We start from the raw sequence: 22,161 nt of genomic DNA, 5'->3' as shown, positions 1-22,161 counted from the left end.
AGAATAAACGTTTGGACTATTGGGGTCCAAAACCAACGCCAGAGAGAAGCCACCGGGAGACGGAACTGAAGGGCCCAGAGGCAGCGGAGGCGGCAGTCAAGGCACTTTAGGCCTCCTCCAGACTGGGCCTCCAGGAGAAGGTCAAAGGCTAAGGTCAGGACAGCAAGAGGAAAGGGGGGGTGCCAGAGTCACTCCAACCAGGGTGCTGCCGGTTCTTTTGGTTGGCTGGTTTTTAAGACAGTATCTCATGCAGCCCAGGCTGTCCTCATACTCACTAACTAGGCAGCTGAAGATGATCTTACCTCCTGATCCTCCTGCTATCATCCTCAGCTCTCTCACTAAAACCATTCCGTACTCACGTCTTTCCTCCCCACGAGGAGGGTCCCACGCTGCTAAATACCACTGGGCTAAGGGTTTCATTATTCATCCCTGCAACTCCTTGTGCATCCAGTACACCCAAACATGCTCTGAATCCCACTACTACAGCAGAATCACTGAACATCTGGAGAGGGACACACTCCCATAGTGTAGAGAATACCACACCCTAAGAAAAGGTATTCCCACAGCCTCTTGTGAGGCCTCCTTGGGGTCCTCTCTGCAGCTGTCAGGATGCCTGGCCTTCTGGAGAAGTGAGGAGTGTGACGTCAGAGACACCCCATGACAGACAGGACGCAGTTGTCACTCATGCACATGCCTTTTCCTAGGGAGAAGGTCGCTAGAATTGCTGGTGCACTGTACCCCCACACATACATTTATTAGTCTTGCTTCAACTCCTTCCCGTTGGCATCTTCCCTGGAGTCCAGACTCCTATTGTGGTCACGGAGAGCGTTTTATGTGGTACATCAGGCCATGCAACTGCAGGGCACCTCACAGCCTTGCCTCGGTGTCTGAGGCACGAGTCACATGCTGGCATCATGCATGTTCTGAGGGTGGGGGAGACAGACTAGGGAGCCATATCTAACCCTGGGGACCAGAAAGCCCCACAAAAGTCTATCTGAGCTGAGGCCAGGAGCCCCTGCGACACCTCAATGAATAAACTACTCTGCAGTAGCTCTTCCCTCTGATCGTGACCATCTCTAGCTGGACACACAGATCCCACCTTGTACGACAGGGACTCTCCCTAGGGCACAAAACCACAGGGCTAGAGTGTGCTTTCCTTTCGGAAAGTGTGGTAGAATGTGAGAATGCCATGGGGGCTGCAGACGTTTCCAACTGTGACACCCACCGTGTCCCGAATCAAAAGTGGCGAGGCATTCATACAAACGGCTAGAACCTGACAGTGTAACCCTGGCCTCGCTAGAGGGAAGGCGCGGTGCAGTCAGTGCTTTCATGCGGGTGGGACATAAAATTGACTTCATCATCTAATAATGGTTCAAAACCCACAATCTGAAAAACACTGGGCTCCAGAGCATCATAGAAATTGGTCGGTATCATGCAGAATTGTTAGGTTGGAGATTCCTGGGGCAGAGACAGTGGAAAGCAGAGGAAGAAAGCTCAGGGAAATAGGCTTCAGTCTGGCCCATCCCCAAGCCTCCACTCCATCCTGGCCCATGCCCTCTCCCGAGTCCAGCCCAGCCCACACAGACAGGCAGGCAGCCAGGAGCAGAGAGCTGAGCGCTAGGAAGCTCAAGCCACAGGAAGAAACAATGAACTGAATCCTGATATTCACAGAACACCTGTACTCACAACAGATTAAAATTTCAGCTTGGGAAATTACAAGTTACAGAAAACAAAACAAAACAAAAACCCATCAACTTTGTGATAGGCTAAGAAAGAGGCTTATGGCAAAGGCTCCAGTCATCAGTGAGAGCCCTGCTCCCACACCCCACCTCGAGCTGATGGAAAAGCGTGAGACTACACTTCACAGGAGTCAGCAGGAGCTAGTGTCACCACTAACGATGACAAGAAGATAAAGTGCACATCCAGAGAGTGTGAGAACCACAGAGCAGGTCACCAAGCCAGCTGTGGAGCAGGGGCTCACCGGGCAGTGCTAAGAAAACACTCCCCAGCCTTCAAGGAGCTGCGTGCTCTAGAGTTGTGTGCTCTAGTGCATGCTGAGACCAGCCACAAGAACGAGGTGCACAGTGACCCACAAGCAGGGTGAGCTGTCTGAGACCACACTGACTGAGCTGGAACAGGAAAGGCTGGCATGTCTTTCCCCACATCCCAGGTAGCCCTAGGCTCCCTGCCTCTCTAGAAATGGTGTTTAACCAGTCGAAGGTCACCTTCAAGACCATGTCCTTCTGGAGAGCACTGGCCCATGTGGGTTCCCATCGACTCTGTAGTGCTCCAGTCTTCCATTCCCCATAAGACAGAATCCAGAACTCCATGGTCAGCCCCAGTCACCTGTTGGCTCTTACTCTCAGCATCCTCGGTACCCAACATGTCACAAACCCCTGCGTTTACTGCTTCACCTTGGGGTCTCATCCTGGACGAAGCTGCCTTAAGCTGAGTATCAAATTTGACAAATCCTAGGCCTGGCCTGGAAGAGCACAGCTTCACACTGGCTCTCACTCCTGCTGCAGCACGCCAGGGAAGACCTCCAACTGGCAGCCAGAAAACAGCAAGTCTATAACCAACCTCAGGTTCTATCTTCAGGATGAAAACCACCGCTACCTATACAGCCCTTTCTAATGTCATTCCCCAGGGACCAGAGATGGAGAAGGGGTAGTCTTCCTCTCCTGCCCACTCACTGCTGGTCAGTCTCTGATGACCAATAGTGGCAAGCTGGAGGAAGAGCTAGGATAACAGCAAGAGGAGGCATGAGTGCTCCTTGCCCATCATTCCCAACCCACGGCCTGCATCATGAAAACAACAGCTCAGAGTCAGGAGAGGATGAGTCAGTGGACGTGGATCACCATGCCCTTGGGAGACGAGGACAGAGGGAGTGGGTGTGGGCACCGAGAGGGGACCCTAAGGATGGTGCTGTGAAGATGCTATCCTCCACCTTTGTCTCTGGGCCATTCTATCCCCCGCACTGTCCTGTCCTAGCCACTGCCTTCCTTGACTCTGGCTGTACCACCCTCCGGCCACCATCTCTTCCTCCACTCTTTTCCCACAGATGACGGTCCCAGACTTCTACTGACATTCCGGCTGCACTAGGTCGGCCTGTGTTTTGGACTGCAGCTGTGTTTTGGGCTGCAGTTTTAGACATGGCTGGGCTCCAGAGAGGCCTCTCTATCCCAGAGCCTCCTGGGAGGCTCATGAGTCACTCCTCATGGCTGCAATCCTTGGGTTCCCAGTTCAGTTCAAGAAACTTCCCACATCACCTGCGCTTGGGCAGGAGCACTCACAGGTCGGCTACACACGGGGCAGAAGCCCTGGGAAGCTATCTACCCAGCTCAGGGCTTGGGTGGCCAGGACAGAAAACTCCTTAGCACCAGAGAGCTGATGTCAGGTTTCTAACTCATCTATAAATGAACTTGAAAAGACCACAGAGCTTCTCAATCAAAATGTGCCAGCCTTCACACGACTCATATCAATACATTTTACTTAAAATAATGTAGATTTCTTTCTTGAAATTTTTGTTTTTACTAAACCCCATACCTGAAAGAATAATTGCATCAATCTATGATACGTTTTCACAACAACATGGCCTGGTGCATGTTTGAAACAGGCACCGAGAGACAGATGCTCTTAAGAGGCTCTGGGAGCAAGGACAGGGTACCTGGCACATGCTCCTGAGGATGGGCGCACCATCTGTCACCACAGGTGTCTCAGGGGCTCTGAGTTCTGCACAGATGTGAGCCCCCAGGATGTGGACTCTCCAGCAGAGGCTACTCATGCACACTGGATAGAACGCTTGACCAGAGTAGAAGCACCTTCTCCTGGGACAGCACAGGAGGGGGCCTGCAATAACCCACAGACAGACACCTGTGCCCACAAAGATCCTAAACTCCAAGGTTGATCTCAAACTGAACCTATTACTCCTGCTTAAAAGAAAAACCTCATGATGTCCCTGCTCTAAGTGCCGAGCACAGAGGAGAAGGCCAGGAGGACAAGGCCAGGACTGCAGCAAACAAGCTGCTTCCACAAGGAAGAATGTGAGTGCTTTTATTGCTCCGTAGCTGGTATGGAGGAATCTCACTGCACTATGAGAAACTTCTCTCGAAATAAAGCATCCTAAAACAACTCATTATTAGGGATGAAAAAGCAGAAAATTCAAAGCAATGAAAAGTAATTTATCAATAAATCTATGGAATTGCCAGATGTTACAGGAGACACAGAATTTCTTTAGAATTATCGATGCTATCAAACGAGCAGTTTCAAACAGCAACGAGCAGGAGCAGCTGCTCTGCATTCATGAGGTTTATGCCCGGCTCCAAATCCTCATGGATGAATCTTCCGAGAGCTCTTCTCTGAATTGTACAGGGTTTTTTGTTGTTTGTTTGTTTGGGGGATAAAGTCTCACTGTGTAGCAAAGCTTAGCTTGCAGTCTTTTTTCCTCCTAAGCCCACTGCAGAAGCAATCACAGTTACTGCAGGATCCACACCCAGTGCTGCCTCCACCCACTTCAGGGATCACACCCAGGGCAATGCTAATCCACCAGTATCTTTGAAAGCCCTGCTCCCAGAGGAGAACCCCTTGGGAGTGGGGCAGAGGGCAGAGGACGCCTTACTGTGGACATCCTACTTTTGCAGGAGTGTGGGCTGTGGCAGTTTCTGGTGTGCAAGTAAGTGCTTCTGGGAGCTTGGTGGCTCCTCAGTTCCGTGATGGGCACCTAGCAGTTATGGGCAGTAGGCAGAATGACTGGCCTAACATCAAAGCTGGAGGACAATAGAAGAAACTAAAACTATAGAATATAATTTTTTCATGAACATATACAAAAAACTCAATGAAATATTAGCAAATAAAACCCAGGAATATACAAAAAAGATTCCATTTCACAGATTGGAATTATAATAGTTATTTATGGTTGTATGGACAAATAAAAATCAAAGAAGCACATGCATGACTATATCAAACAATACAGACAAGGTCCCTGACAAAACCCAACACTTTGTGACAGAAACTCTCAGCAAACTAAGTCAACAAAGAATATCTGAAATAAATCCATAGCTCAGATACGAGACACTCAACAGTCTCACTGATGAGAAACAAGGAAAAGGACCATCCCCTTTCATGCTGTGCCAGAAGTCCTAGTTAACGTAGTAAGACAGGAAAGGGGACTAAACGTTCCAGACACTGGAAAGAAACAAACTGTTGTCAACACCATGCTTACCTATGCATAAAGAATGAAAGAACAACAAAAACAGAATGTCTGGAAGCAATTTCAGCAAGACAGTGAGACATGACACCAATGAATACAGAAAGCTGCACAGCTGCATATCGGCATTGAAAAGTGGAATCTGAAGTGAGAAACACAGTATCATCTACATTGGCATTCCCCAAAACCTAACCAACTATGTAAAAGAACTACACAGAAGAAAACTACACGCTTTGACGAAAGATACCAGAAAAAAAGAATAAGCGGCCATATATTTTATGTCTGCGGATAGGGGACACAATGTTGCCAAATGTCAGTTTTCTCAGCTTGATCCACAGATTCATTGTGATACCCAATCAAAATCTCAGCAAGCTATTTTGTGGCTATTAGCAAACAGACTATTTCAAGAGAGAGAAGACCCTGAAGGGCCACTGCTATCCTGAAAGACAAAGATGAAGACAGAGGACTGATCTCATCCAAATTTAAAACCTTTATAAAGTTGTAGTAATTATGGTTTTGGTAAAAATCACAAATACATCAACTGATCTGAATAAAAAGACAGAAATACATACACAGAATTGGTTGACTTTTGACAAGGGAAAAAGCAGAAAAAATAAACTTCTTTCCACTTTTTCTTTTTTTTCGGATGCTGGAGACAAACGTCTTCATTAAGGATGCTACCTGGATGCTGGAGACAAACGTCTTCATTAAGGATGCTACCTGGATGCTGGAGACAAGCATCTTCATTAAGGATGCTACCCAGATGCTGGAGACAAGCATCTTCATTAAGGATGCTACCAAAATTTTGGCAAACATTTCAAAACATGTTTGTAAACATAGTGCCTTCCTTTTCAGCCACAGCACTTTGAAGAGACGATAGAAGACAACACAACTTGAGCCAACATTAGCCAGAAATCCTTATATTTGATCACATAACTTCTGTTCCCACATGGTAAGACAAGTGAAAGTTTAAGTCGGTGTTAAGAGATAAACTCCCTGTAAGGGAAGTTTGTGCTGTTTGCTGGATCACTATGCTATGATGAAATACATCCACTTGTTTTTATATTTCAGGTATCCAGGATTTAAAAAAGTCTAACTATACATTTAATGTGGTAAATAGCTTCTTTGCAAATCTCTCTTCAAAAAACATTTGATGACAGTATAAAAACATTACCTACACATTTAGTTTCTCATTTTTCCACAGAATTATTGAGCTGCTTCATTTTTATAAATATCAGATTTGCCCAGCATTAATCAATCTGACACACTGTAGAAATGGAAATGCCTGTCTTCCACAGCAGGAGAAGCAGCTGACAAACAGTGCCGACAGCCTACTATAACGCATCTGTTGTTGAACCTGAGCGTCCCGCCTACTGAGGAAGGAGCTCACATCACATCAGCTCTGCAGACATACAAGCTGAACACACACGTTCTGACATTCTGACGCTGGGAGGCCACAGCACGCTTCCCATGGATGGGAGCTAGAGGCAGTGTGGCTACTTCTTAGCCACACAAAAACACTTTAAGGCAGCCATTGCAATGCAGCTTTAACACACAGGGCAGATCTAACTCCAGAGCCAGTCAGCTCCGACGCACATATGTGCATAGAAAACCACACAACTTTCTATTTTTTAACCCTCCAGAACAATGTTTTGATCTTTTTTTATTTTGTGCAAATGTTTAAATATTCTACCATTTAAGGCAAAGAGTTTGCACTAAAAAAGGTTAGAAAATAGGCTTCTGTTTATCCAAATGCACTCACCTTGCACATTAATTACTTTGCTTTGTTCTAAACACACGCAGTTCCTGCATGTGGGCATCGCATCCCTGATATCTAAAAAAATCATCTCAAATAACAACACCAGCTTTCAAGGGAAGACCGATTTTACACAGACACTGGATGCCCAATATCTAAAATACTGCTTCAATTAATAAACAAGTCTGGGCGGAGAGGAGAGGCCAGGGAAAAAGCAACTTCAAAATTCAGAGAAGCAAAGTAAAATGAAGGGAAAAAGTAACTCAAGTTTACTAATACTGAAACTTCCAACAAGCAAAGTTCCATCTTTTAGAATCGAGAGCAATGGTTCTCAACCTGTGAGTCATGACCCTTTTGGGGGTTGAATGATTCTTCCACAGGGGTCACGTATATTTACATTACAATTCATAACAGTAGTAAAATTAGCTATGAAGTAACAACAAAAAATTCACAGCTGGGGGTCAGCACAACATGAAGAATTGTATGAACGGCCGCAGCATTAGGAGGGCTGAGAACACTGCTCTAGAGCAGCTCACGGAGGACTGTGGATACATCACACCTTCCAGTCCAAGCAGAGTTCCAGTGCCATGACTCTGCTTGCTGTTGGTCAAATTCACCTATTAGTCTTTGGATGTAAGCCGGCCTGTTATGAAGACACTGCATCTATAGTTTTCTTCATGGTAGTGGAGGCAATGCAACCTTCCTTAATGTCTTTACTGGATTTGGACTGGAGTTACTCAGCTTGGCAGTTTCTTCTCTTTGGAGGTCTTCATCCTTTTCCATGCTCTCAATACCATATCATGTCATGTTCCCCCCCCCCTTTTTTGAGACAGGGTTTCTCTGTGTACCGCTGGCTGTACTGGAATTCACTCTGTAGACCAGGCTGGCCTCAAACTCAGAGATCTGCCTGCCTTTGCCTCCTGAGTGCTGGGATTAAAGATGTGCACCACAGCCCAGCGAAAAAGTAATCTTCCACAACTGGACAATCACAAACAAAACAACACAGGAGTCTAGACAGGCACCTCTGTCTGTAAATAAACCAACACAGGAGTCTAGACAGGCACCTCCATCTGTAAACAAACCAACACAGGAGTCTAGACAGGCACCTCCGTCCGTAAACAAACCAACACAGGAGTCTAGACAGGCACCTCCGTCCGTAAACAAACCAACACAGGAGTCTAGACAGGCACCTCCGTCCGTAAACAAACCAACACAGGAGTCTAGACAGGCACCTCCGTCCGTAAACAAACCAACACAGGAGTCTAGACAGGCACCTCTGTCAGTAAACAAACCAACACAGGAGTCTAGACAGGCACCTCCGTCCGTAAACAAACCAACACAGGAGTCTAGACAGGCCAGTAAACAAACCAACACAGGAGTCTAGACAGGCACCTCTGTCAGTAAACAAATCAATACAGGAGTCTAGACAGACATCTCTATTGGTAAACAAATCAATACAGTAGTTTAGACAGGCACTTCCATCCATAAACAAATCAATACAGGAGTCTAGGCAGGCACCTCCATCCGTAAACAAACCAACACGGGAGTCTAGACAGGCACCTCCGTCTCCTCACAAAAACTAACTCAAATGAGATCATAGACCTAAATTTCTAGAAAGTAACACACAAAAAAATTTTCAGATCCATAAACAAAATCATCTCCTGCTGTCTTTAGTCTCCTTCACAGCTGCTTACCAATCCCTGTGTCTGAAAACTGCACCCAAACCCCCGGAGGCGGGTGGGTCTGGTGCACATCTTGTCTCATGACCTTTTCTTTGTTTTTTCATAAACTAAAACTTCAGATCCTGTGTTTATACTTTCTTCTTTCTCTTTCAATAGATTCTGCTGATCACCCACCAATGTCCTGACCGGAAACGCAAAAGTGTGGTCTTGGGCAGTGTCTAGGTGCTCAAGGGATTCACTCTCTGCCCCAAGCCGCTGCTCCTAGCACTACACTCAGGCCGTTCAGTTAGGAAGCCACGGAAGCTTGGCTCCGGTCCAGATACAGTACCTGGAGGGAGGGTCTCCACACTCTGTGCTTTGTCGTCTCCATTGCTGTGGTGAAGGTCTTTCTTTTTAATGGAGTCGATGTCATTCCAGTCATCCTGGGGAAACAAAGACACTGAGTGAGTTGTCTGTCTGCTGGCTCACCTTCACCCACCTCAAAGGCTGTGTCTCATGATGCTGTCACCCTGGGGCACTCAACAGTAAGCAGGGAGTGCTCCCAGCACACAGGGACTCAACAGTGAACAGGGAGTGCTCCCACCTTAGAATCATCTTCAGAAGCACCCAGAAGTCTAGACTACACTCTGTGGGAACACTTGTACTTCCTCTGGCTGTGACCTGATCACACACCAATAGAAAGATCACTCAGAATTCTGGAATCCCAGGCTCTGTGGTGAGGACCACAGCAACTATGTGCTGAGCACAGCATTATCATGGTGGACAAGTCCTGGGACCAAGGTAGGAACGGGGAAATTTAGAAGGTTTGGGTCTCTGAGCTCCTAATACATCAGAGGACACATTAATCCTACTGACGGTAAACCAAAAGCTCACAGGTAACTGCCAGGGAGCCAGCCTTCAGAGCAAGACATAAGCTCTGGTGGAAATTATTCCACCCATATGGGTAAGCAATTGGCTGTCATTTATCAATATTAAATCAAACTAAATAACAGCTCCACAGCCACACAGCTTAATGCATTTTCCACCCACTTCAGTCTGATTTCTGCAAATAAAAAGTGCTTCCGTGTATAACCCAGATAGGAAAACTCCCTGAGCCCAGCCTTGGGGAAGACCACTTCTGGAGCAAAGATGCTAGGCAGTGGGAACCTTCCCTGGCAGCCCCACCTGCTCTCCACGTAGCCACACTCGTTGAACTGCCTGCTGTGTGTGCTGTGTGTGTTCTGTGTGTGTTCTGTGTGTGTCTGCTGTGCTGTGCTGTGCTGTGCTGTGTGTGCTGTGCTTGCTGTGTGTGCTGTGCTGTGCTTGCTGTGCTGTGTGTGCTGTGCTTGCTGTGCTGTGTGTGCTGTGCTGTGTGCGCTGTGCTGTGTGTGCTGTGCTGTGTGTGCTGTGCTGTGTGTGCTGTGCTGTGTGTGCTGTGCTGTGTGTGCTGTGCTGTGTGTGCTGTGCTGTGTGTGCTGTGTGTGCTGTGCTGTGTGTGCTGTGCTGTGTGTGCTGTGTGTGCTGTGCTGTGCTGTGCTGTGTGTGCTGTGTGTGCTGTGTGTGCTGTGCTGTGCTGTGCTGTGTGTGCTGTGTGTGCTGTGCTGTGTGTGCTGTGCTGTGCTGTGTGTGCTGTGCTGTGCTGTGCTGTGCTTGCTGTGCTGTGTGTGCTGTGCTTGCTGTGCTGTGTGTGCTGTGCTGTGTGTGCTGTGCTGTGTGTGCTGTGCTGTGTGTGCTGTGCTGTGTGTGCTGTGTGTGCTGTGCTGTGTGTGCTGTGCTGTGTGTGCTGTGCTGTGTGTGCTGTGCTGTGTGCGCTGTGCTGTGTGCGCTGTGCTGTGTGCGCTGTGCTGTGTGCGCTGTGCTGTGTGTGCTGTGCTGTGTGTGCTGTGCTGTGTGTGCTGTGCTGTGTGTGCTGTGCTGTGTGTGCTGTGCTGTGTGTTTGCTGTGTTGTGTGTGCTGTGCTGTGTGTTTGCTGTGTTGTGTTTGCTGAGTTGTGTGTGCTTGCTGTGCTGTGTGTTTGCTGTGTTGTGTGTGCTTGCTGTGCTGTGCTTGCTGTGTGTGCTGTGTGGCTCTAAGGAAGATTTCCTTGAGCTTTGGTGAACAAACATATTCTTGCCAAACATTACTTGTCCTGCCCATAATCTGCCTTTAAGGGAAGTCATCCTGTCCTTGGCCCTTCCCCGCTCTGCAGTCTTTCCTTCCTCCCACGGCTTCTGCAGTGCAGTGATATGGCTGGGTTTATCATGGGAAGGGCATGTGGGGGTGAGGGGAGGGGGATGATGGACACACTGACCCCCTCGCTCCAAACCATGTCCCAAGCTAGCCCCGCCCAGCAAAGCTTCTTTCCCAGCCTCCACTGGCTCCCAGCACTTTTTGCTCCACATGGCAACAAATGTTTTCACATTCATCTGGACCCTATTTACAAATTTTCTTGGGGCCAGAAGATTCTAAAATGATACTTGTAATCAGTTCTTCTGATTATTGGATTATAAATAAACTTTCAACCCACCACTGGTGATGATTATGCAGTGACCCTAGACGCCAGCGGCCTGTGCTAACTACAGACGCCAGCGGCCTGTGCTAACTACAGCTGTGCAGTAGGAGAACCATTAGAAACTAAAGCAGCCAGCTATGGCACCGCAGGGTTGCACAGTGCCATCTTTTAATTAAGGGTCCATTTCTACTTCATAGCAGGTCTGTCAGATTTTATGACTAATAATGCTTCCCCCTACCAGGGCCTCCGCCCTCTCACATAGTCCGGCTGCTGGATCAAGCTATTTCACCTTGAATAAAACCGAATGCTGATGCTGTCTGTGGAGCTGGTGGCTCCAGTCAAACCCTAGTCTGTGGCTGTCACATAACAGACACATCCAGGTCAACTATCATCGTTTTGGTTTTTTTTTCCTTCCCAAAATACACTTTCTTCCCACCCATCCCCCAACTTTCCCATCTACTGTGTCTATCAAAACCCTAATTCTGGAAGGGTGGATCAGCAGAGTGAAAGGTGGTATGAAGAACAGATAGCTCGAGGCATTGTGGGGGTGGGGCCTAGGAGAGGGCACTGTCAGGGAATAGCTATCATGCACCCCACCCCTCTAGTGAAGTAAGTCGCCAGAGGCTCATTCTGAACATGTCATTAAAATGCAAAAATATTTTTCTGAGGGTCAAACAGGACTGCTTTGTAGTGGACTTCCACTCAAAATCCCCAACAGTGAGAAGAAGGAGGAGGGCAGGAGAGAGCAGGAGGAGCCACAGCCTGGGCTATCCCCATAGAGGGACCATCTGTGCAGGCACTGAGAGCACTGTGAATACAACCATCACCAACCACACTGTCAAAGACCAAGTTGAGACACATTCTGAACCCAGAGTCCTGAGGGCTGGAGTCCAGGCTAGGACATCTACCGTGCTACCTTCTAAATGAGGTAGTTTCCCTCTCCATCAGATAAACCACTATAATGAAGGGATATTGTGGAAACTTCTTCAGCCAATAGCTTTTAAGATACTGGCCCACTTTGGGCATGGTCTCATGTACTGTAAGTGCAGGTGAAAAGCATGTGTGCCACCCCCCCCCTTTTCTGGATTTGGTTCCAGGTTCCAGTTCCCAGCGCACACAGAGGACTGCAGATTCCCTCTCTCCTTCAAGCCTATAAGCTATGGGTTCAGCAGGCACAAATGGCCTCTCCCACCATGCTGTATGAACTTGGGCTAGAGCAGAGAACCAGCAAGCACTCTGGGAAAGATTGTGCACTGTGTACAGACGTAAGTTTCAGGGAAACCCGAGGGAGGGGAGCAGTAAGGATAGGGAGGGGCTCAGGCACGGGCAGCCCCCAGCATGAAGCAGAAGACAGGTAGACAAGGGCACCTTGAAGTTGTTCTAAAAACTCCTCTTTGAAAAGGCCAGGCCAAGTGGTCAAGATACAGATGCAGTATAAAGAAAGGTCACACTGGACAAGTAAGTCTAGGACAGAGAGATGGTCAAATCTCACCAGGAATCCAACTGAACACCCTGGACTAGTGAGCGAGGCAGGTGGCTCTGGTCTGGAAGCAAGGCGCACCTATGAAGCCCTGAAGGAGGAATCTGGAAAATGGGTGGAGTTCAGGGACACATATATCATCCATGCTGCCCTCAAGAAGAGACCACAGGTGGGTGAAAGTGGAGCATGAAGGGTCAATACTGACAGAGAAGCAGAGCTAAGAGTCCTAGCTTAGAGCCTGAGCCCAAGCCTGGGCTTCTAGGCAGGGCCCAGTCAGTGATAATAAAGTCTCACTAGCACTGAACTTCAAAACTGGGAGTCTGCATGAGCTACCATGACCTCCTGTGGCCCAGGTTTTCTGTCACTGGTGGCCTTTTACACGAGCTACTTATTATAAGCACAGAATGTAGCATGCAAGACCTGCAGGTCCTCTGTGGTCACAAGTACTGTTCATATTCCTTTGGTGTGTCCTTGGCAGTGTGGTGAATGCCTGATGGTGAATGTAGCTAGACAACACGTTCCTCCACCGGTCAGCCATGACACTTTTAGCTAGACAACACGCTCCTCCACCGGTCAGCCATGACACTTTTAGCTAGACAACACGTTCCTCCACTGGTCAGCCATGACACTTTTAGCTAGACAACACGTTCCTCCACCGGTCAGCCATGACACTTTTAGCTAGACAACACGTTCCTCCACTGGTCAGCCATGACACTTTTAGCTAGACAACACGTTCCTCCACCGGTCAGCCATGACACTTTTAGCTAGACAACACGCTCCTCCACCGGTCAGCCATGACACTTTTAGCTAGACAACACGTTCCTCCACCGGTCAGCCATGACACTTTTAGCTAGACAACACGTTCCTCCACTGGTCAGCCATGACACTTTTAGCTAGACAACACGTTCCTCCACCGGTCAGCCATGACACTTTTAGCTAGACAACACGCTCCTCCACCGGTCAGCCATGACACTTTTAGCTAGACAACACGTTCCTCCACCGGTCAGCCATGACACTTTTAGCTAGACAACACGTTCCTCCACTGGTCAGCCATGACACTTTTAGCTAGACAACACGTTCCTCCACCGGTCAGCCATGACACTTTTAGCTAGACAACACGTTCCTCCACTGGTCAGCCATGACACTTTTAGCTAGACAACACGTTCCTCCACCGGTCAGCCATGACACTTTTAGCTAGACAACACGTTCCTCCACTGGTCAGCCATGACACTTTTAGCTAGACAACACGTTCCTCCACTGGTCAGCCATGACACTTTTAGCTAGACAACACGCTCCTCCACCGGTCAGCCATGACACTTTTAGCTAGACAACACGTTCCTCCACCGGTCAGCCATGACACTTTTAGCTAGACAACACGCTCCTCCACTGGCCAGCCATGACACTTTTAGCTAGACAACACACTCCTCCACTGGCCAGCCATGATCACTTTAAGACTCCTCACATCTGCAGGCATTAACAGCACACCTCATCCAGCAGCACTGTTCTAATATGAAAATGTCCTAATGTCACCATGTGGGGATGCCCTGTGCTCAGGGCGCTTGCGTCCAGGCTGGAGAGCAGGCGCTGTGCTTCTTCTGCTAGAGTCTGCTTAGTGGTGGGTATATGCCCGTGAGGTGGGAGCAGGAACCACATGGTTTGTGCCATGTTTGTAACAGGCATAAAAATATCCCTCTGAAGAAAAGAGAAAATAAACAGGCTGTTTGAAATCTCCCCCCCCCCCCGAAACATATTTAGTCAATGTTAAATCATCTCAGTTACTAGACCATATGTCAAGCACAGAACAAGTCCCCAAAATACTCCTGAATGTCAGGTTCCTCAATGTCACCTGTCAGCACCATTTAGAGACTATTTGGTAGTTGTCACCGAGGCTGATCAGAGCAGCAACACTTGCGTTTATAAAAAGCCAGGTTTCCAGATTCTGAAAGAGGCGCTTACTCAGATGCTTCATACACACCGAGGGGCCATTCAGCCAGAAGCCAGGCTCTCAGAGCATATCAGACCACACCTCCCACAGCCAAGCTCTTCCACCAAGGGACCCAGAGGGACTCAGGGACTATTGGCTGCTTCTAATTCCTTGGGGTGGGTGTTCTACCATGGTGGAGTGGAAGAAAAACCACAGGTTCTCCCAGACGGGGGCAAGCACCTGCTGCCCACTGTGTCAGGGCCTCACTTTGACTGGGAGCTACTTTTCTTGTTGTGACCCGTAAGCAGTTTTAGTGGCTATAGTCCATCATGGCAGGGAAGGCATGGCTGGGACACCTTGTGCTAGGGGTGACAAGAACAGAGGCCGCCTGCTCACACCTCCCCAGGGAGCAGACACAGGACACAAGGAAAGGCTGGGTTGTATTTCCCAGGGTGCACTGTAGAGATACACTTCACCATCTCCTGAAGTTTCTACAACCTCTCAAAATAGTGCATCAAACCAAGCAACAGACAGACAGTGTCCTGGGGGTCCACAGAGTCTGGGCGAGGCCCCGGGCAGGAGGATCACACTGTACATTACAGGTTTTCCAACACAATCTCTGCACACACTGATCGCTCTGCCTTAGCAAGCAATCTGAGCTTCATTTGTGGTAAAAGGCCTGCTGGGAGCATGGGCTTGGCTAAAGAAGAGGGGCGGCCCTCCTAAACATCACCGGCTGTGGAGGGGCAGCCTGGAACCACAGTCATGCTTGACAGATGCCTGTTCCATCTCTGAAGCTGTTTTGTACCGCACACAATGAAAAATAGTGAATCTTCCGGTCTCACCATGAAGGGATGGCACTGGGACACCTCTGAGGAACAGTAAGTGCCCACACCAGTCTTTCGAGCCCACACAGACAGCTTCACTGGGATAACAGCCAGAAGATATCAAAGTGTAGGAATCAGGAGTGGAAGGGAGGTGAAAAACCGAGTTCTTAGTCTTAGTCCCAATGGCTGGTCCTAGTCAATCACACCGTGAGGGCGGGACCTGGCTGGGGTCTGAGAGGTCCCAGGTAGCCTTGGGATGCTGCTTCTCCCTTATGCTCAGTGCACTGACCAGCTTGTGGAGCTCTGTCCTGCTCAGATGGGCAGAGGGTAAGATTCTACTGTGACATCTGAGTTAGTGTGCTTTATATACATACACTCAGTTAACCACAAACAACAGGCACGTCCTGTCAAAGGTCATCTTGCATTTGTTTTACTATGTGTGCTCACAGGAAAGCTGCTGAGGAGTAGCATGGGCACTGATCCTCTGGAGTACTGCAACCAGCTCCACCGTGTAACCTTGCTCACACACACTAATTTGGCAGAGTACCCTGAACGCTCAGCGCGCAGATGCTGTCAAAGCTCTTTTATCTAAATGTTCTCAGCCACACACAAGAGCAATGGCTGCCAGCACCCCAGTCTGCCAGGGGCACCCGAGACACACTGGGGAGGATTAGACTTCTGCTGGTCTATCTGTCGCCTTAGGTGACTCTGGCTACATCCTTGGGCCTCAGTTTGCTAATATACAACACAGAAATTAAACATACTCTATCCTTCCTCCATAAATGGCATTCTGATGGGGTCAGCGACTGCAAGGCAGGATACAACCTAGATCACACTGAAGACCTGCACTGAGGAAGCCTTTCCTCCTCGCGCAGAGCCTACGCAGGCTACCGCAGCTATTACACGTCCTCCTGTCCTACTCTGACTTGTCTTTAAAAGAATGCCCACTTCTACAGTCGTCTCTCCCAAGTACATGACCCATGAGAAAAACACACCAGACAGCACGAGGGACATTCTACAAATCCTTGATTGGGCCTCATAAATAAATAAGCAAATGAGTAAATCAATAAATGCGAAAAACACAGAACGAAGTGTAAGAGGAGTATTACAGCCAAGAGGAGCCTAAAAAGGCGAGGATTAGAGCTTGTGCCTTGGCCACGAGAGGATCAAGGTGCCACAGGGCCATGTTGCAATGCCACCTTGCTCCCAGTAGAAGCCACCAACCACAAGATGCCTTGTCATGGCTTGGCTCCTATAACATGGTACTTCTCTGGGCAGTTGTGTGGACTGAGAGGGAAGGAGACTCTAGGTGGCATGCTAGGAGCCCAGGAACCCAGGGGGTCGGGTTAAAACCTAAAGGAAAACGTGACTTCACACACTATGTCCAAATACACACTCCTTACGAGTCACCACACCTAGGTGTGCATCTGAACACAGAGACAAATAAAGCGAGAACTTTAATGAATAAAATATCCATATTGGCATCCTATGAATGCAAGAACTGAACGGTGAGAATGGGAATTCCGTACAACATTCACAAGTTCTCCAAACCTAAAGTTTTAAACATTATAAGTACAATGCTCATATAGATCTCATTTACACAAAGAGAAGTGGTTCCTAGGCCAGTATCTGTCATCTGCTTACGTCTGGGCGGTGGGGTCCCTGGACATTCTGAATGGTAGTTTCAAGCAATCATGCTCCCATCCCCCTTCAAAGACGCTAAGACAAAAATCTCTTGAGAAAATGCTGAGTTACTCAATGCCAGCCCTAGGAGACAAGGAGTGGGGCCTAGGAGTGATCTATTTCACACTGCGACCTTTCTAAAAAGAGCAACTGGTACACCCAAACCATGGCCAATGACATCCACAAGGGGCCAGTAGATGGCAAGTCACCTTGCAGTCCTGTCCCTGCATGCAGGGGCAGTGGCCCCAGGATACGGTGATGGTGTTCATGGCTGAGCTGGGCATGATCCAGGCTTGGCATCCATTCTCCTCCTGTAAATGGAGAGCCTGCATAGATAGCAGCATGGATAGCCGCTTCTCAGCCTCGATTCAGCTTGTTCTGGGCTTCCAGCTCCAGCCACAGCAGAACCTCTCACATTACAGAAGTGACACACGTCAGAGAAGCTTGACTAGAAAATGTCTTTCACATAAAAAGGAGGGATTTTAGCAAATGCTTCCCACTGTGACTCATGCTAGTCAATCAAGCCTTAAAATAAAGTGAAACTTCCAAACAGATGACAGCAAAATGGTGGGAAGGCTCTGCAGTCAGACAGCACTGCACCGTGTACAGCCAAGGGGGAGGGCAGCAGCAGAGGGCACAGAGCAGGGGCAGGGTCTCCCCGGCTCGTGTGACCATGGCCTTACACGTCACTATTCTGCATATTTCACACCATGCCGCGTCCTGCCCTATTCACCATCAAGATTCTGTGTGTCCTTGTCAGCCTCAAACATCCACAAGGTGTCCCATTGTGTCTTGGCTGATCACACCTTGCTCCAGTAGGCCACACCTTGTGATGGGCCTTGCCTGGCTTCTACATCATGGTCCTTGCCTGGCTGGTTCTGTGACCCAAATAAAGACCTGCACACTGTGCATGTGCCTTACAGAGTATCTCTGAGGGGGAAAGTGAGACTGGGGGGAAGAGCTAGGAGCCCTGGGAGCCAGAGGTTAGAAACATGAACACAGACCACCTCCCTGTTTCCCACAAATCACCATGGAGCAGACACCCCCAGGAAAGTCCAGGGAGGCCATTTCAACAGTGAGTAGAGAGGACGGGTGCTTGAAATGCCCACTAGTTCCAAGCTGGACCTGGTTAGTCCTTCAGAAGAGCATCCTCTTCAGAGAACCTAGTATTTTCCCTATGGAAGCATCAGTTCTATGGAGAGCCTGGAAGACAGAAGTGGGCAGTGTCAGGAGGGCAGAGGGGCCATCCCAACACTGCTCATGGAGACAGAGCAGAGCCAGCATATTCCAGTGGGGGTCATAGCTAAGGGGCGGAGCGGGAGAAGGTGCATGTGTACTTGGTACAATGTGGCTGCCGTGAACACCATGATGCTCTGCAGCCAGGTGGGAGACAGGAAATGTGTGAAAACACTCACAGCAGAATGAGGGTAACCCTGAGAGTCTTCCAGAAAGATGGGGAACACAGAGGAAGAGAGAAGCAGACATGAGACAGGCTCTACACATCAAAGACGGCCTGCACTAAGAAAAACCACGATACCTCAGGGAGGCTGGGGAGGGGGGAGTCATGGAGGGGCCTCAGTAAACATTTAAGTTCTGATCAAGCTCAGCTAACACAGCTATTTCCCTCACCTAGTCTGGTCTTTCCACGACTAAACACAAAGTCTTTATTCACAATGGGCCTGAGGCTTGCTGGCCTCCTGTTCCTGATGAGGAAGCACATGGTGAAAAGCGGCTGATTAACAGGGAAAAGTGGCTGATACAATGTAATCACCGGGAAAAGTGGCTGATACAATGGAATCACCGGGGAAAGTGGCAGATACAATGTAATCACCAGGAAAAGTGGTGGATACAATGGAATCACCAGGAAAAGTGGTGGATACAATGAAATCACCAGGAACAGGATCCATCACATCTGATCCAAAGGCTGCCTCTCCTGAGGGCCAAGCGCTCCTGCGGCCGTTACTCTCTGTACAGTGTTCACATCTCCTAAGGGAGTGACCAGTGAACCCCAACCCTAAATACAGGAGCAGTTCTTTCTAGGTATCCCTGAGACAGGGCCTTACTTCCCCTTCCAGGTCTATCTACCTTCTGCCCAGTTATCACAATGAACTAATACCAAATAAGGAACACATTCTTTGCACAAATACTACAGTATTGCTTATACAAGTAGAGAAGAAACTTAAAATATTCTCCACTAAGCACTTGATTTATGTTACAGCCCCTTAAGAGGATATTATGGATTCATTAAAAATTATAATGATAAAGACCACATCAAATATGCAAAATGCTATGTTAAGCAGGAGACCAAATTCTATGTACACAATAAAACAACTAAGTAAAAATACGCACCCATATGGACTAGCCTGGAATGAGACTCAGGGAAGTAGAAAAGCTCACGCTGGCTGGGAAAGCTGGGTGGTGTTTCCGCTTCTCCAACTTTCTTCCATGTTCTTAAATTATTCTCATGAATAATTTTTAAATCCAGCACAAATATGTTACGGGTGGAATTATGAATCTACATAGTGCGCAGCGTTACTTAAGCAACAGAAGAGCTGGCCAGACCTGGCCTAAGGTTGCCAACAGTGCCTGGCTGGAGAGTGGTTTCCGGAAATGCAGTGAGCCCAGCCTCTGCTCCTCAGGTGTAGCCTACACAGTAGTCCAGAAGCCAAAGGACCCTAGGAATTATGATAAATATCCAGAAAGCCTTACAGCCTGGACTTCAGCAATGCTGGGCTTGTCTCTTTTTGGTAAACGCCACTCCCCATAATAAACCTGTTTTCTTCCAACAACTGGCCAAGGAGAGACCACATCAGCCTTGTAAGAACAGTCATTACTATGAGCTCATGGCCATTGCCAGACTAAACCTTAGAGATACTAAGCAATGATGCCCTGCAAGCAGTCACCACTGGACTAAGTGTCAGAGGAGTGCTGGATGCTGACGTCTTTACAGGAGGCTGGCCATGTGCAGAGCCAGGTGCTCCCACCATGGTTCAGTGAGAATGACAACACTGTCCCCCTAAAGCTCCTGCCTCTAAACACCCCACCTGCTGGAACTATCAAGCTCTTGGTCTGCCCTTTAGTCAGTGTGTGATCTTCACCACACCTCTGCACAGTACCAGCATCCCATTCAAGAGAGGAGAAATCTGAGACACAAAAGAATTGAGGGCAAATGAGTTTATCATGAAATCAAGGCTGCCTAGGCCAGGGTGCCAGCTCTGTTCCCATCGCAGGGGCAGTTCTGGATGGACCGGCTGATCAGATCACCGTCAGTCTCCTGGTACATGCTGGCCAGAGCCTGGGCCACAGCTGTTCTGGCAGCACAGGTCTTCTCATTATTCTCAGCAACTTGGGATGCTGTGACCTACTCATGCCTGTCTTGAAAGTCACCTTCGTGGCCACACGTTATCACGTCTGAGCCTCATGAGGCACCAGGGTGACCTGCTTTACAGCACTCAGCTTTGAATAAACTCAAATTCCTGTCCCAGGCCAAGAGCCACGGGAGTCATCCTTTCCATGTGTGGTGGCACTGGAGGAATGGAGATGAGACACATGATAGCAGGGGAACGTTAACAAAACCACAGAGCTGAAGCCACAGACCCACATTCGAGTGCTCAAATGAAGTCAGAAGTCTGCTGCCCGCGATCTGGTGTCTGGCATTAAATCCTGAAACGCTTCATGAAGAACACTGGTTTGGAGCTATGAGCTGCAGGTCAGAAGTGGCCGTGTTTCTTTGCCCTTCCTCCGTGGACAGCTGAGGTGAGAAGCTGGATGTGGCCTCCAGGGCACTCTGGCAACTACACCAGACTATGCTGCCGTGTGGAGAGCTGGAAAGTGGTGCATGTGTTGTGGCTGTCTTGGATGAGGAGCAGGACGGCGCTACCAACTACAAGGCTACGGAAGGAGACCCAGCATTACCCACATCTAGGGTGGTTTGCTGGGTGGCACAGATAACTAGACATGGGTGTGACACGAAACTGTGCAGGAAGTCGCCAACCACAGCTACTCCACAAGCAGAAGCAGGTCGTAGACTGCCAACAGCCAGTGCCATCCACACAGCTTAAGACAGCAGCCCCACTCCGGGTTTTGCACTCTTCTGGAAATGGGGAACCAGGAGAGTTGGTGTGGAGCCTGACGACAGTCCTTAGGTACAGTTGCCATCTCATGTGACCAGCTAGGAGGAAGAGGCCAGAGGCTCTCATCATTCGACCCCTGAGCTGTGCTGTGTGAACCTGGCCCCCTTGGCACCTTTCCTGAACTTACGCTCTTGTGACTAAACGCAGACGAGCTAAGTCATCACACAGAATGTCTACAACCTCCAGGTACCACTTCTAACATGTGCCACATGGCAGGAATGCCAGGTGCTGTGCCTCCCATGGCAGAAACCCAACACCAAGAGGAACATTCCTTGCCTTGGCATGAACACTGGTAGAAGGAGGTGAGGGAGAGCCGTTAGGGGTAGTGGTGGTCATGGAACACATAAGTCACCTTATGGGTGACCACTGGGTTCGAAAGGCATTCAAAGACAGCCTCCCCTGTGTCTCTTAAAGGTCATTTAAAAGGTCAGCCACCTTTCCAGAGCCAGGAAGAAAGGGAGACAGACTGCCTACAGGAAAGTGGGTGACCTCACTCTTTCTCCTCAGACTGATACATTTAGCCATACTCTGCCCACAACCAGAAGTTTACCACATCAAACTAGCAGTTCATCACACCTCCAACCATAAAATTATTTTGCTGCTACTTTATAACTAATTTTGCTACTGTTATGAATTATAATATAAATATCTGTTTTCCCATGGTCTTAAGTGACCCCTGTTAAATGGTCATTCAACCTGCAAAGGATCATGATCCACAGGTTGAGAACTGCTGGCCTAGTGGGAACCAGACACTGGGCAGGGTAGTATTCTGAGGTCACAGTACCTCATATCCTGGAGGTACCAATAGAAAAGCAGAGTGGCCTCCCTCTCCCCCATCAGGAAAGCCTAGTGCATCTGAATCTAACTAGATTATATCCAACTAGTTTCTTCAGACTGCAGAAGGCAGAGCAAGGGCTAAAGACAGCAAGTAACCAGGAAAATTCCCATCAACCCTGGGCTCACTAATTCCTGAATGCCACTTTTTCCTGATGCCTCTGGT

The 22,161-nt window shown here is 48.6% G+C and overlaps 1 protein-coding gene across 1 annotated transcript in view; it reads right to left on the bottom strand.

The window, feature by feature from the left end:
* The window catches only part of Galnt2 (polypeptide N-acetylgalactosaminyltransferase 2), a 121,153-nt gene that overhangs the window by 49,250 nt on the left and 49,742 nt on the right, over positions 1–22,161 (bottom strand). Inside the window, exon 2 of the mRNA XM_075977647.1 lies at positions 8,973–9,066. Within this exon, the coding sequence (XP_075833762.1) occupies positions 8,973–9,066 (94 nt within the window). The remainder of the gene's footprint in view (positions 1–8,972; positions 9,067–22,161) is intronic.

Source organism: Microtus pennsylvanicus, chromosome 6 (genome assembly GCF_037038515.1).
Source record: "Microtus pennsylvanicus isolate mMicPen1 chromosome 6, mMicPen1.hap1, whole genome shotgun sequence".
NCBI lineage: Eukaryota > Metazoa > Chordata > Mammalia > Rodentia > Cricetidae > Microtus > Microtus pennsylvanicus.
The sequence above is the reverse complement of the archived record's forward strand: the minus strand, read 5'-3'. Positions and strand labels throughout refer to the sequence as shown.